Source organism: Triplophysa dalaica, chromosome 21 (assembly GCF_015846415.1).
Source record: "Triplophysa dalaica isolate WHDGS20190420 chromosome 21, ASM1584641v1, whole genome shotgun sequence".
Taxonomy (NCBI): domain Eukaryota; kingdom Metazoa; phylum Chordata; class Actinopteri; order Cypriniformes; family Nemacheilidae; genus Triplophysa; species Triplophysa dalaica.
This window is the reverse complement of record NC_079562.1, coordinates 20,177,002-20,192,100: the sequence shown is the minus strand read 5'-3', so window position 1 is coordinate 20,192,100 and position 15,099 is coordinate 20,177,002. Positions and strand designations below refer to the sequence as shown.

At 41.6% G+C, this 15,099-nt stretch overlaps 1 protein-coding gene across 2 annotated transcripts in view; it reads right to left on the bottom strand.

Moving 5' to 3' along the window:
- Nucleotides 1-2,672: 2,672 nt before the first annotated feature.
- The window catches only part of cdk4 (cyclin dependent kinase 4), a 43,269-nt gene continuing 30,842 nt past the window's right edge, over nucleotides 2,673-15,099 (bottom strand). Inside the window, exon 8 of one of the 2 annotated variants that reach the window (XM_056734353.1) lies at nucleotides 2,673-3,401. In XM_056734353.1, coding sequence (XP_056590331.1) covers nucleotides 3,324-3,401 — 78 coding nt within the window. In that variant the 3' untranslated portion in view covers nucleotides 2,673-3,323. The remainder of the gene's footprint in view (nucleotides 3,402-15,099) is intronic. The other variant, XM_056734352.1, reaches the window with a different exon arrangement.

The following is a 15,099-nucleotide window of genomic DNA, read 5'->3' as shown; positions in this document are numbered from 1 at the left end:
GATTTTCTTATAGTGACTGTCTTTGCCATACCTTGCAGTGTCTGGACCGATGGTGGTTACTCTTCCCTGACAGAGGGTGGGAAGGGAGCTTTTCGCACGTAGCCGGTGCCGGGGTCTTATGATAACATGAGAGTCTTTAGGCCTGAACTCTAGGCAGTGGACACGGAGAATGCTTGTAGGTTCCCTACGCTCTTGATGGAGGCGAGCGCCACCAGCAGAGCCGTCTTCATTGTTCGAAAGGGGGCCTCTGGAGGAGCCAGACATGGAGGTTCCAGAGGTCTGGTCTTGGATGCCACAACGTTTCCTTCCCCTGTGAAAGAATGTCTGCCTGTAGGTAGCCCTCCGATGCTCCCAGCGACACCTCATCTTCATTCCGAATACATGGCTTAGAAACAAGATGGGAACGTCTCTTGGGGAATGGTCAGATAAGCGAGGCATGGCGTAAGTGGTCCGCGAGCCTGTGGCTGACGGATCAACGCTGACGGTAATCCCCACATTACCCACGCGTTCCACCGTGGTGGATGGCAGGGCCGAAGCCACTGCTATCACGTGACGGGCATCGTCTGGATCATCATCTGCCAGGAGTGCAGGCAGGACGCATTAACGAATGTTGCCTCAGAGTGCCGAAAGATTTGAGGCAGACGTTGTGTCCCTCCCCCTCCTCTATGAGAGTGTTGCACCCATGGGAACAGCGGGCCATGAAGGATAAATTTGCTTAGAAAACACATCTGGAACTGCCAAGACGCCCAGAGGAAGTCACTGACGAAGATGCACAATCCGCTACACCAGCAACTTTTTTCCAGTATATTACATGCGATGCAAAGTCTCCGAAGAACAAAAGGTGTTCCAGGTTCGACACAACGTCGAGAGACCGACAGAAATGGAACTATCAACAAAAGTTATTTTGAATATGGCAGAAGGAAGGCACATCTGCAGCAGTGGAGTGCACTTCTGCCGATGGTGAGACTGTCACTGTCTCCAGAAGGCTAAAGGTATCATGTCAATTTTGTTGAAATAGCCAAATCTTTGAGTCCATAATGGATATGAAGTCAGCGATGTGGTACTACTGGAAAATATCATATTTGCAACATGATCTAGACACTGTTCAGCCTGAAGAAGCCTGGTAACATAGTGAGTATAACCTAAAGTAAATCTATATTATGAATGAACCTGGCAGTGCTAATTGATAGGTCTATTACAGAAATTCACAAACTGTCAGACATCTATACACAATGCATCTCAGATAGACAGATAGAGCTGGTAGAAGTCAAGATCCTAGTGAAGAAGACACAGCAGCAGGACAATGACCTTGACATGGAAATTAAACGCAAGTCACTGAGGAAATTGAACTTGGAAATCCAGTAACTAGAAAGAGAAGTGATTTCAGTTTACACTCTCACCACGACTGTACCACAATGTATAAATCATTGTTATTCGTATTCTCTTCAAAGCTCCAAGCTGACAAGAGATGACAGCAAAATAGTAAAATAATCCAAAAACGTTGTGGTCATGCATATCCACATAGCTATTATTCAAGTGAAGTGGAATGAGAATTTTGGAAGATAACCAGTGTGTGCTACCCATGCCAATTAAAATGTACCCATGAAAGAGTCACATACATTATACTCTTTCCCTGCCAGCCTTTAAAAAAACATTGCCAGCCAGCGCCAGCACTTTTAACATTTCCACTAAATTTTGATGGCTCACAATAATTTTTTTGTATCTATTTTTTTGCTCTTTTTTTATTCACCCCTTAGGTGTGGGTAGGTTTCTTAAAAATTCTTCACTTTGATAATATAGCTGAGATAATTAAAATATTTTGGTCAAAGACTCCACCCAGATTACACGCAGAACAATCATTAAAAATAGATTAAATATATACGTTCTAGGTTCAGAGATTCTGTACTTTTCCCAAAGGTGTGTAACAGCAACACCTGCTGTACAACAGTACAAACACCGATTGCCGTAATAACTCGTCTTTGGCGGGTAACGGTTTTTTTTTAAATAAAATTGTCAATGGCGGAGAAAGAGTTAAAGGATATGTTAAATCAAAACCAAAAGAACTGAAATTATTTGCTATGATTCGTTCTCAGTCTACCATTTATGTCATCTAGGAAGATGGTAGAATTATCCCAGTCAATATGCAAAGCAACTCTGGGAGCACTTTCTTTTCTTAGACTTGCAATATAATGCAACACTGTGCAGGCAACACTCGCATCACAGGCCCGGTCTGTGGAGAACCTCACTTGGTGCAGGCACAGAAATAGTGATTTCGGGAGACAGGAGGTAATTTCATTTTGAGCCCTTGTTCTGGCATGGGCATGATTATAAGCCTGCTGTGCTGGGGCTTGGGGATCTGCAAGGGGAGTCAATAGGAACGTCTCCTAGCAGCACTCCAGAGAACTCACCTGAGAATACAAAACATATTTCTTAATTCTTAAAATTCTACTGGCCCGAAAAACTTGAGAGTCATGGACTGTGCCAGGCCATTTACTTTCTAGCCAGTTAACATCACAGATAATCTGTACCAATAATCTGTAGACTATAAAGGTCCCTTAATACACATAATTAATTTATGGAGCTGATATGAAACATGAATCGGGACCGGCCCGAACCAAGAGCTCACCCTCCAGGTATTGCAGGAGTAAGTGGGCTAGAGGAGAGGAGCCAGGGTGGTGGTAGGATGCAGAAGACTTGTAGAGATAAACTGGAGGTAGGCTGAGAGGGTTTGGTAGTGGTTGGATTGGGGACTGGATCTGGAAAATGTAGATAAAGTGAACTCTCCTGGTCTTATCCATCTTGCTTTGCTATATGAAGATTGACACTCGTTCGTGAGCGTTCGTGGATCGACTTGTCGAGACTGTTTTTCAAGATGGCGGATGTCTGTATATGCGTAATGTACTGTCTTTATAAAGCATCTTCTTATTAAACTGTTTGTACACTTACAAAGTACCCAATGCTTCGGTTTGCATGTAGGGACCCTCCTTATGCTACCGTGTTAGTGTGAGGCTATTTTGAGCCTTGTTAGTGGTATTAACTAACGATTTCATTTTACTTACTCTGTGCTCCATATACTAGTGCTATGAGATAATCTGTTTTAAGAGATAAATCTCTACATTCGTTTCAAACTCTTTACCCCTAGGTTCATTTTTCACCGGAGGTGTCCTTTAAGGTAAGAGATGACTAAAGTGATGGCATGGAGGGAAAACTTGGGAAGGGATTAAAGCTCCTCCATGCGGTGAAGTAGGATTTTTAGTTCCTGGGGGAGACGGCTTGGATGATGGAGTTGAGGGAGGATTCTAGGAGGGTTTGTAGTGGGTGATTTATTTGAAGAGCAGCTCTGAATAGAGAGATACAGGTCTTGGCAGGGGGTGTGCGTCAGATGCCAGCAGCTTGAATTTCTGGAAGGCAAAACGGGAAAGAGCATCAACTATCTGTTTTTTATACCCTTGGACGTGTTTAGCCGTTAAAATTAATTGTTCACAAGCTGATATCCAGAAGAGGCGTCTGAGAAAAGGCAGGAGAGTGGGAACATCTTTTATTAATGCAGTACGCAGTTGCTTCATTGTCGCAATGTACAATGATGCTGGAGGCAGACCATTCTTTTCCCCACATGGAGGCCGCGACGACTACTAGGTAAAGCTTGGACAGGGCTAAGGATGCAATAGACTGAGGTAATTCTATGAGCTGGGGAGGCAGGATAAATGCGAACCAGCAGCTTTGGAAAAAACAGATGGGTGTCGACGGGAAGATAGGCCATGTCTCTGTAGAAAAAGTACAGGCCGTTCCATTGCCTTAGCAATTTGATCCATAAGCTGAGCTCAGTGCAGCATGAGCTAGTTAGGGATATCGCATCCTCTCAGGCATCGTTTCCCAACCCAGTCCTATGTGGCACTTCGACAGAATTTATTAGATATCTCCCAATATATAACACCTCTTTTAACTCATCAGCCTGTTAGTGTGTTCATTAGAGAGACATTTCAAACATTCTGAGGTAAGGTGATGAGTTAAATCAGGTGTTTCATATTGGGCGAGATCTAAAACATTCTGTCAGGGGTGCCATGTAGCACCTGTCTGGGGAACACTGCTCTACGGCGTGAGCGGAGGATGCGAGGAAAAGGATGTACAAGATTAATTGCCGGCCTTGCGGGATGTTGCGCATCGTGAAATTCAGGTGACCGAGAACGGATAAAAGCTTAGAACAACAGGGTTGGTTATAAGAGAGGAAGCAACCAATATACTATCCTATCCTATCCTGTCGATTTTTATTCCCTTGCTCGGCCCCAAGGTTTTTTCTTGTGCGCCCCGCTGAGCTTTGCGAAAACTTCTTGCACTATCGAAAGGTTCATGGCTGGGACAGAGTCAGGAGGTGAGGTATTAAAAGTCGTCTAATAGATGAAAGAGGTAAGGAATTGCGTAGTTGTTAGAGAGGGTCATGCGGCCGAAAGACAGGCGGAAGGAGAAGTAGAATTTCTCGCGCCAGTGTATGCCGAATAGAATAGAATATGCTAGAAGTAGTGGTGGGCCGTTAACGGCGTTAACGCAGTGAGACTCTTATCGCGCGATAAAAAAATGTCGCCGTTAATCTATTCTCAAAGTTGGGTTGGGAGCTGGGTCTATACTACGCAAGCTATGATGACTTTCACCTTGATATTTTAGCGCGGATGTATACCAGCTTAACTGCACTGTACGGGGCGAGAACGAGATTTTTCAACTCGCGTCATTCGCGGAAGCAGAAGCCTCCTCATCATCTCATAACCAGGGCTTCATTCGCGCGATTTGCGCAGCAAGTAGGTCTATTGGCTCTTTGCATTAACATATAAATCACTCGCGCTTGACACGCCATTCGCGTTTGGTCTGAACACAACATAACTTTACTGTGAAATTACCACATCAAACGTGACGTGCTAACATGGATCCAGTTATGAAGCCGCCGGGTTTGCTTCAGGGAATATTAATTTTTAAGAAGCTTCCCAATAGAAACATCGACAAGACTAATGTTGTTTGCACCTTGTGCAATGCGGAATTGGTTTAAAAAAAACACTTTCTCTCAACAGGTAGTGGTCTAGCTTTAGTTGAAACCAGTAACTTTGTATTGAGATCTAATGTATTATGGCTCCTGTATGACACATCTCTTGTTGCTCCCTCACTCTTTGTAAGTCGCTTTGGATAAAAGCGTCTGCTAAATGACTAAATGTAAATGTACTGTAGGAGCTCTTCCAGTCTCAAGTACCACCTAAACGCAAATCATCCCTTAGCTAATGCGGAAGTAAACACAAGTTCATCTTATTGAACATAATTTAATTTTCATCACCAATTATCATAGTAGAACAGCTTTCTCAAGCAGTTTGTGATGCATTTTGGAAACAGGAGATTTGCCCCTGGTCTAATGCGCCACCTGGCTTGAGAAACCCGTTCTCAAAGACTTACTTTTAGTCATTATTTGGGTAGCACACATATTCTGAATGCCTTCGGCAGAATTCAAATGAGCCATTTTAATCTAGATTAAAATAATTAATCTATGCCCACCACTAGCTAGAAGTCTGGGTGAATGGGCATGACTTTAAATTCAGAGGTGATTTCGAGGTTAGCCAAAAAATCTTTGGAGGCAGCTGTTGTTACAGGGTGTCGGGGTCTTTGACATGCTGAAGACTTGTAGAGAAAATGCAGGTAAGACAGCTCGTCTGTTTTTGGGAAAGCTCGCTTGAGCTGATAGGGTACATGCAGTGATTGCTGATTACAGATCAGCCGGGCTGATTATGTACTCCTGCTCCGCCCGAACTTTGTAAACGAAACATCATTAAGTGATTGGAGGCTGACAAGTGAATGAATTTGCTTAAATTTATATTGACAAGCCACAATCCTTCCAGGAGAATGTTATTTGGACAGATGAGTCAAAACTGAAGCTTTTTGGCAAGTCACATTAGCTCTATTTTCACAGATAAAAAAAAAAAAATCAAGCTTTCAAAGAAGTGAACACCATACCTACAGTGAAACATGGAGGAGGCATGGTTATGTTTTGGGGCTGCTTTGCTGACGCTTTTATCCAAAGAACCTTACAGAGAGTTCAGTGAGCCATAATCGATATGTCATACAGGATCAATAATACAATAGGTGGCAAAACAAAGTTACTGGTTTCAACAAAAGCTAGACCAATACCTGTTGAGAGAAAGAGAGGTCCTGGTCCTGGCCTGTTATTGGATATTAACAAAAGTTTGTTCTTTCACTAAGAGTCTTAAATGTGCTGTTGTGATGCCATATCCTAAAAAAACTAATCTGGATCCTTGTTCACTTTCCAATTTTCGTCCTATTTCTAATCTACCCCTTTTCACAAAGATTCTTGAAAAATCATATCAACTCAATTACAATCTTATTTGGCTGATAATTCTGTTCAAGCTTTACACAGTGCTGAATCTGCCCTTTTTATGAGTCTCGATTGATATTTTTACAGAAACTAATTCTGGGAAATCAATGGCTTTAGTTTTATTAGATTTGACTGCTTCCTTTGATTTGGCTGACCATGAGGTCCTGTTGAGACATTTGGAGATCTGTGGGCCTTTATGGAACAGTCTTACAGTGGTTTCGTTCTTATCTGGTTAACAGATGTTTTAGTGTTCATATTGGTCATCAGACCTCCTCTTCATTTTGGAGTTCAACAGGGATCAATGCTTGGACCGGTGTTGTTCACACTGTTCATGCAACCTCTGGCTTCCATTTTTAACAAATATAAAGTATCCTTTCATCTATATGCTGATGATGCTCAGATTTGTTTTCCTTTAAAGTATAATGAAAAAAAATGGCATACAGCCAATGATTGCCTGTTTAGAAGAACTTAAGCTTTGGCTCTCAAGTAATTTTCTAAATTTAAGTGAAAATAAAACTGAAATAATTCTAATTGAGCAAAATTGTGTGTAAGATGCTGACTGTGGCCCCATATGAAACTCAATGGGCGAGAAATCTGGGCATTCTGTTTGACTGTTACTTCAAATTTGACAAACAGATCAGTGCTGTTCATGCTTCTTCCATCTCCGTCAACTTTCTAAAGTGAAACCCTTCCTATCAAGGAGTAACTTTCAAAGAACGATCCATGCTTTTTACAACTCATTTAGATTATTGTAATTCACTTTATTACAGTGTTTCTCAGTCTTCCCTCTCCCGTCTAAAGCTAGTGGAAAATGCAGCTTCTAGACTACTTTCTGAGAATCGCAAGTATGATGTGGCAACTTCTATTTTATCTGCACTGCACTGGTTACCCATCAAATACAGATTTGACCAAAAAATTATATAATTTGTGTACAAAGCCCTCAATAATTTGTCCCCTCAGTATCTGATAGACCAGCTTCATCCGTAAACCCCTTCTAGAACATTGAGATCCAGTTTTCTCAGTCTACTCATCGCACCTAGATCTAGACTTTAAAAACGAGGTGATCGCACTTTTGCAACTGCAGGTCCGAAACTCTGGAACAGTCTACCTCTTCATATTACATTAGCCCCCTCTATTTCTGGTCTAAAGACGTAACTATTTTCTCTAGCTTTTAAACCCCTTTAATCATCTGTTTAATTGTCGTTTTGTTATAGTAATGTTTTAAATTCAATAGTTTTGTTTTATTTATTTTATTTCCCCGTTTTTATTCTACTCTGTACAGAACTTTGGTCAACTTGGTTGTTTTCAAATGTGCTTTGCAAATAAATAAATATTGTATTTTATTGTCCCATTGCATTTATGAATTTGGTTACCATCTCTGTTGCAACCGTTTCATGGACCTTTTCTGTTCCAGACTGACTGTGTGCAAGTCATTTGTGTTGGTTGAAGTGTTCCGTCGGAACAGGCGGGGGAAAACACGGGGCGAATAATTTTATCACATTCCTAAGGTCCCAGAATCCCAGATAGATGATTAAAAAAGACACATGAGAGAAGCACGCGCCTAGTTCCACTGTGCAATCGCAGTGGGCCCCTAACACAACCCTACTGTGTCTGACCACCACCTATGGCTTCAATGGAGGGTCATATAGTTTATTGCGAATGTTAAACTTGCAAGATCAGTGATTTAGCTATGTTTGCTACAAACAAGGACAGCTAGAGTTCACGCGGGACGGGACGGAGAGGCCCGGGAGTGCCGGACGGGACCGGCCGGAGAGGCCCGGGAGTGCCGGACGGGACGGGCTGGAGAGGCCCGGGAGTGCCGGACGGGACGGGCTGGAGAGGCCCGGGAGTGCCGGACGGGCCGGGCTGGAGTGGCCCGGGAGTGCCGGACGGGACCGGCTGGAGAGGCCCCGGAGTGCCGGACGGGACCGGCTGGAGAGGCCCCGGAGTGCCGGACGGGACCGGCTGGAGAGGCCCCGGAGTGCCGGACGGGACCGGCTGGAGAGGCCCGGGAGTGCCGGACGGGACCGGCTGGAGAGGCCCGGGAGTGCCGGACGGGACCGGCTGGAGAGGCCCGGGAGTGCCGGACGGGAATGGTTCTGAGAGCAGGTCCACTTCCAACCGCTCAGGTTGCTGGGTGGTGGAGGAGTGAGGTGTGCATCCGGGATGAGCCGGAACGAACCCTCCGTCAACGACTGGAGCTGGATGACCATCGCCTATGTCCCCATCAGCCAACCCGACGCAGAGTTCTGAGCCATCCGCTTGAAGGACTTGATTTATTAAGTCCTCCAGCAGATACTCTTCTGCGCCGGGGAGCATGATGAGGACGAGCAGATCGTCATCCAGACCGGTCAAAAATACACGGTTAAGTATGGGGTCGCTCCAACTCACCCGGCTACACACCTCAATAAACTCCTCCACGTAGCTCTCCAGAGGCCGTCCGTCCTGCCTCAAGTCCATAAGGATGACCTCTTGAGAAAAAGTATAGTAATCCATTTTTTGTTGGTCTAGTATTCTGTCACGGAATGACTGTATTCTAAATCAACACTCTAAGTAAAATCCAAACATATAACTTTAATCACATCCAGGGAAACACACAAGGGCTGACACACGGTGACATTAACATTAATAATACTAGACAAAGAACTAAGGAACACACAGGGCTTAAATACAAAAGGAAGACACTCAGGGAAAACAGGATCAGGTGCGGGACTAATTAACAAAGATGACGGACAGGTGAAAACAATGAACTAATAATGAAACAAGTGAAAACAGGCAAGGAAACAATTAACTAATAATGAGACAATTCAGGGGAGGAAAAAACCAAACATAACATACACCAACTGTGACAACAGTACCAAAATTTCAGTAGTCGGTACCAATACCAACAAAATTTTACTGTTCTCCATACCAATTTCGGTACCAAAGCAAAAACAAAAGTATGCCAATTGAAGAACAACGTTTTTTTTTTAATAAAGTTAAACAAAAATATAATGTTCAAATACCAATGCCATTCTTTATACTCACTTAAAATTGTGTTTCAAATGTTTCCACAAGTAATAAAACTATCACAAGCAACAATATGCCATAAAAGTCTTCTTATTAATAAACTGAATATAAATAAAACAGAACATGCCAATAATGCTTTTTAATAAACATAATTTTATAAACCTAAATATTATCATAAATTAGACCGAAACAATGGCATAATTCCAGTATTTCATAAATGTAAACATTTTAGTAATTAAACTACAAGCTTTGAAAAGAAAAAATAAACATTATGTAAACAAGTTTTACTTTATGCTTAAAATTTTACACAAAACAAGAATAGCCCACAGTTAGGCTATTTGAAGTTTGATATGAACCTTCCTGAATTTACTTTTGATATTTTCAGATTTTCGGAAAGTCATCATGACTGAGACATTCAAATATCTTCCAAAGAGACTGAGGACAGGGTGGTATGTTTTTGCCCACTTATAGCATCTGTAAATGGACTGAGTGGCTTAAGAACTGCTTTAACAGTTTCTAAAACTGTACTGTTCCAGTTTTTCGGCATCAGATACCATTTTTTCCTGTCTTCAGCCAGCACGGCACAGATAACCTGCTGCTGCTCGAAGGAAAGTTTCATCTTTTCGTATGAATAATTCCAGCGAGTGGGTTCATCGTGTATCAGTTTATGGGTCTGGAGAGGACAAATCTTTCTGTTTTTTGGCAAGCTGGCGTGAAAGTTTTTGTGATCTGGTGAAGGCAGAAATGCTTTTCGAAGCCTTGACTGTGCTGCGGACACCCTGTTGACCTCCAACGACTTATGTACAGCAAGGTGAAGAATGTGTCCAAAACAAGGAATCCAGATGTAGTCCTCGAAGGTCCTTTTGTTGTTTATGGCATTATTTCTTGTTATGCCTGCCATTTTTACAACGTCTAGCTCCAGTCTTTAAGTTTCTCTTCAAAGTCCTCCTTCAAACTTTCAGCAGTGTGATCTGTGTTGAGAGACCACAACTACCATGAATTGGTAATGTACTGAAGAGTTACAGAGATCCGTTGTGCAGCTGGTTTGTCTCGGAGACGTTTGATTGTGAGGTCTCTGGTGTAGATGCGGGGAATTTCAGTGTACATAAAACAATTCTGGCCTGGAAGCTGGTGTTTTGGGTTGAAGTGTTTAAATGTGCACTTGATCCATACATATAAATTCTTGCCTCAGGTGAGTTTTTGTCATATTTCTGCTGCCTTTGAAATGCATCTGTCATTATTGTCTATTTTTGAGCTTGCTTGGGTGTTTCATGATCTTCTTCAGCTTGCAGCTTTAAAATAAAATAAAATATACCAAAGTAAATCAATGGGCTAAGTTTGACCGAATGCAATACCATATGATTGAAAGACACCATCTAAATTACAACTTTTCAGTAGCAAATTTCAACCTTTATAATACATTTAGACGAGATTACATATATTGAGTGTATATTGGTGTATTGGTAATATAAATAGAATATCATAAAAAAAGTGATTTATTTCACTAATTCTATTCAAAAAGTGAAACTTGTATAATGTATACATTCATTCCACACAGACTGATATATTTCAAGTGTTTATTTCTTTTAATTTTGATGATTAGATTAGATTAGATTAGATTCAAGTTTATTGTCATTACACATATACACGTACAGTGTAACAAAATGTAGTTTAGGTCTAACCAGAAGTGCAATCAGCAAGTGCAGGATATACAGTGTGAATAAATACAGAATACAATATTAGGAAAATACTATACAATGGGCATGTACTGTGAAAATATGACAGTCGGTATGTCCTATGAACAATATAAACAGAAGGCTATATACTGTGAACATTAATGTACAGGTGGTTATGAACAGATAACAATATAGACTATATAATAGTGCAAGTGACTTGAGTGTGCATTAGTTACAGACATTAGCTATTAAAGTTACAGTGCAGTAGATGAGTTGATGCGGTTATTAAAGGTACAGTGCAGTACATGAGTTATTGAAGTTATAGTGCAATACATGAGTAGATGCAGTTATACATTTACAGTGCAGTAGATGAGTTAGTGCAGTTATTGAAGTTACAGTGCAGTAGATGAGTTAATGCAGTTATTGAAGTTACAGTGCAGTAGATGAGTTAATGCAGTTATTGAAGTTATAGTGCAGTAGATGAGTTAATGCAGTTATTGAAGTTACAGTGCAGTAGATGTGTTAATGCAGTTATTGAAGTTACAGTGCAGTAGATGCGTTAATGCAGTTATTGAAGTTATAGTGCAATAGATGAGTTAATGCAGTTATTGAAGTTACAGTGCAGTAGATGAGTTAATGCAGTTATTGAAGTTACAGTGCAGTAGATGAGTTAATGCAGTTATTGAAGTTACAGTGCAGTAGATGTGTTAATGCAGTTATTGAAGTTACAGTGCAGTAGATGAGTTAATGTAGTTATTGAAGTTATAGTGCAGTAGATGAGTTAATGCAGTTATTGAAGTTACAGTGCAGTAGATGAGTTAATGCAGTTATTGAAGTTACAGTGCAGTAGATGAGTTAATGCAGTTATTGAAGTTACAGTGCAGTAGATGAGTTAATGCAGTTATTGAAGTTACAGTGCAGTAGATGAGTTAATGCAGTTATTGAAGTTATAGTGCAGTAGATGAGTTAATGCAGTTATTGAAGTTACAGTGCAGTAGATGAGTTAATGCAGTTATTGAAGTTACAGTGCAGTAGATGAGTTAATGCAGTTATTGAAGTTACAGTGCAGTAGATGTGTTAATGCAGTTATTGAAGTTATAGTGCAGTAGATGAGTTAATGCAGTTATTGAAGTTACAGTGCAGTAGATGAGTTAATGCAGTTATTGAAGTTACAGTGCAGTAGATGTGTTAATGCAGTTATTGAAGTTATAGTGCAGTAGATGAGTTAATGCAGTTATTGAAGTTACAGTGCAGTAGATGAGTTAATGCAGTTATTGAAGTTACAGTCCAGTAGATGAGTTAATGCAGTTATTGAAGTTACAGTGCAGTAGATAAGTTAATGCAGTTATTGAAGTTATAGTGCAATACATGAGTAGATGCAGTTATACACTTACAGTGCAGTGGATGAGTTAATGCAGTTATTGAAGTTACAGTGCAGTAGATGCGTTAATGCAGTTATTAAGGTCACAGTGCAATAGATGAGTTAATGCAGTTATTGAATTTATAGTGCAGTAGATGGGTAGATGCAGTTATTGAAGTTATAGTGCAATAGATGAGTAGATGCAGTTATTGAAGTTATAGTGCAATAGATGAGTTAATGCAGTTATTGAAGTTACAGTGCAGTAGATGCGTTAATGCAGTTATTGAAGTTATAGTGCAATAGATGAGTTAATGCAGTTATTGAAGTTACAGTGCAGTAGATGAGTTAATGCAGTTATTGAAGTTACAGTGCAGTAGATGAGTAGATGCAGTTATTGAAGTTATAGTGCAATAGATGAGTTAATGCAGTTATTGAAGTTATAGTGCAATAGATGAGTTAATGCAGTTATTGAAGTTGCAGTGCAGTAGATGCGTTATGCAGTTATTGAAGTTATAGTGCAATAGATGAGTAGACGCAGTTATTGAAGTTACAGTGCAGTAGATGCGTTAATGCGGTTATTAAGGTCACAGTGCAGTAGATGAGTTAATGCAGTTATTGAAGTTATAGTGAAATAGATGAGAAGATGCAGTTATTGAAGTTATAGTGCACTAGATGAGTAGATGCAGTTAGTTATGCAATAGATGCAGTAATGCAATAGATGAGGTAATGCAGTTATGAAAGTTACAGTGCAGTAGATGAGGTAATGCAGTTATGAAAGTTACAGTGCAGTCGATGAGGTAATGCAGTTATGAAAGTTACAGTGCAGTAGAAAGTTACAGTGCACTAGATGAGGTTATGCAGTTATAAGAGTAGTACATTAGTGCAAATGAGCGTTCAGTGTAATATTCCTGGTGTGCAAGTGAGCAGTATAGAGTGCAAATGATGCTATGTGTGTGTAAACAGTCCGATAGAGCAGATACATGAAGTACTGGTGTGTACAGTTCAGTCATGAATGGCAGCCCTGTAGTGCAATGTAAACAATGTAATAGCAGCATTGAAGTTAAAGTTATGAGGGGTGGTGGAATCAGTGGGGGACAGAGTTCAATAATGAAACAGCTCTGGGGAAAAAAGCTGTTTCCTAGTCTGCTGGTTCTTGTCCGGAGGCACCTGAAGCGCCTGCCGGAAGGCAGGAGAATAAACAGTCTATGAGCGGGGTGAGAGGAGTCCTTGAGAATGCTGCGAGCTCGACGCAGACAGCGTTTCTTTTGGATGTCCTCAATGGAAGAGAGTGTAGTCCCTGTGATGCGCTGGGCTGTTTTCACAACCCGCTGCAGTGCCTTGCGCTAAGCAACAGAACAGTTCACGTACCAGACTGTGACACAGTTGGTCAGGATGCTCTCTATCGTGCAGCGATAGAAGTTCACCAGGATAGTTGAAGACAGTTGGTTCTTCTTCAGTGTCCTCAGAAAGAAGAGACGCTGGTGAGCCTTCTTGACCTGGCATGAGGTGTTGGTGGTCCAGGACAGGTCCTCCGAAATATGGGTCCCCAGGAACTTAAAACTGGAAACACGTTCAACAGCCGTCCCGTTAATGTGGATGGGGTCGTGTGTGCCTCCTTTCGCCTTCCTGAAGTCCACAATGATCTCCTTTGTCTTGGAGGTGTTAAGGAGCAGGTTGTTGTTTGAGCACCATGTGGCCATGTGCCGAACTTCCACCCTGTAAGCAGTCTGATCGTTGTTTCTGATGAGACCAATCACTGTTGTATCGTCTGCGAACTTGATGAAGGAGTTAGGTCCATTCACAGGTCTGCAGTCGAGTGTGAAAAGGGAGTAGAGAAAGGGGCTCAGTACGCAGCCCTGTGGTACACCAGTGTTGAGGGTGATGGTGGTGGAGCAGATGTGGCCTAACCTAACAAGCTGAGGCCTGTTTGTCAGGAAGTCCATAATCCAGTTGCAGGTTGAATTGTTAATGCATTATTACTGACAACTAACGAAAACCCGAAATTCAGGATCTCAGAAAATTTGAATATTAGACCAATACAAAGAAAAGATTTTTTTGAAATATTGGCCAACTGAAAAGTATGAGCATGTACAGCGCTCAATACTCATTTGGGGCTGCTTTTGTCTGAATTACTGCAGCAATGTGGCGTGGCATGGAGTCGATCAGTCTGTGGCACTGCTCAAGTGTTATGAGAGCCCAGGTTGCTCTGATAGTGGCCTTCAGGTCTTCTGCATTGTTGGGTCTGGCATATCGGATCTTCCTCTTCACCACACTCATAGATTTTCTATGGGGTTAAGGTCAGGCGAGTTTGCTGGCCAATTAAGAACAGGGATACCATGGTCCTTAAACCAGTTACTGGTAGCTTTGGCACTGTGTGCAGGTGCCAAATCCTGTTGGAAAATGAAATCTGCATCTTCATAAAGTTGGTCATCAGCAGGAAGCATGAAGTGCCCTAAAACTTCCTGGTATACGGCTGTGTTGACCTTGGACCTCAGAAAACACAGTGGACCAACACCAGCAGATGACATGTTACCCCAAACCATCACTGACTGTGGAAACTTTACAATGGACCTCAAGCAACGTGTATTATGTGCCTCTCTTCCTCCAGACTCTGGGACCCTGATTTCCAAAGGAAATGCAAAATTTACTATCATCAGAGAACATAACTTTGGACCACTCAGCAGCAGTCC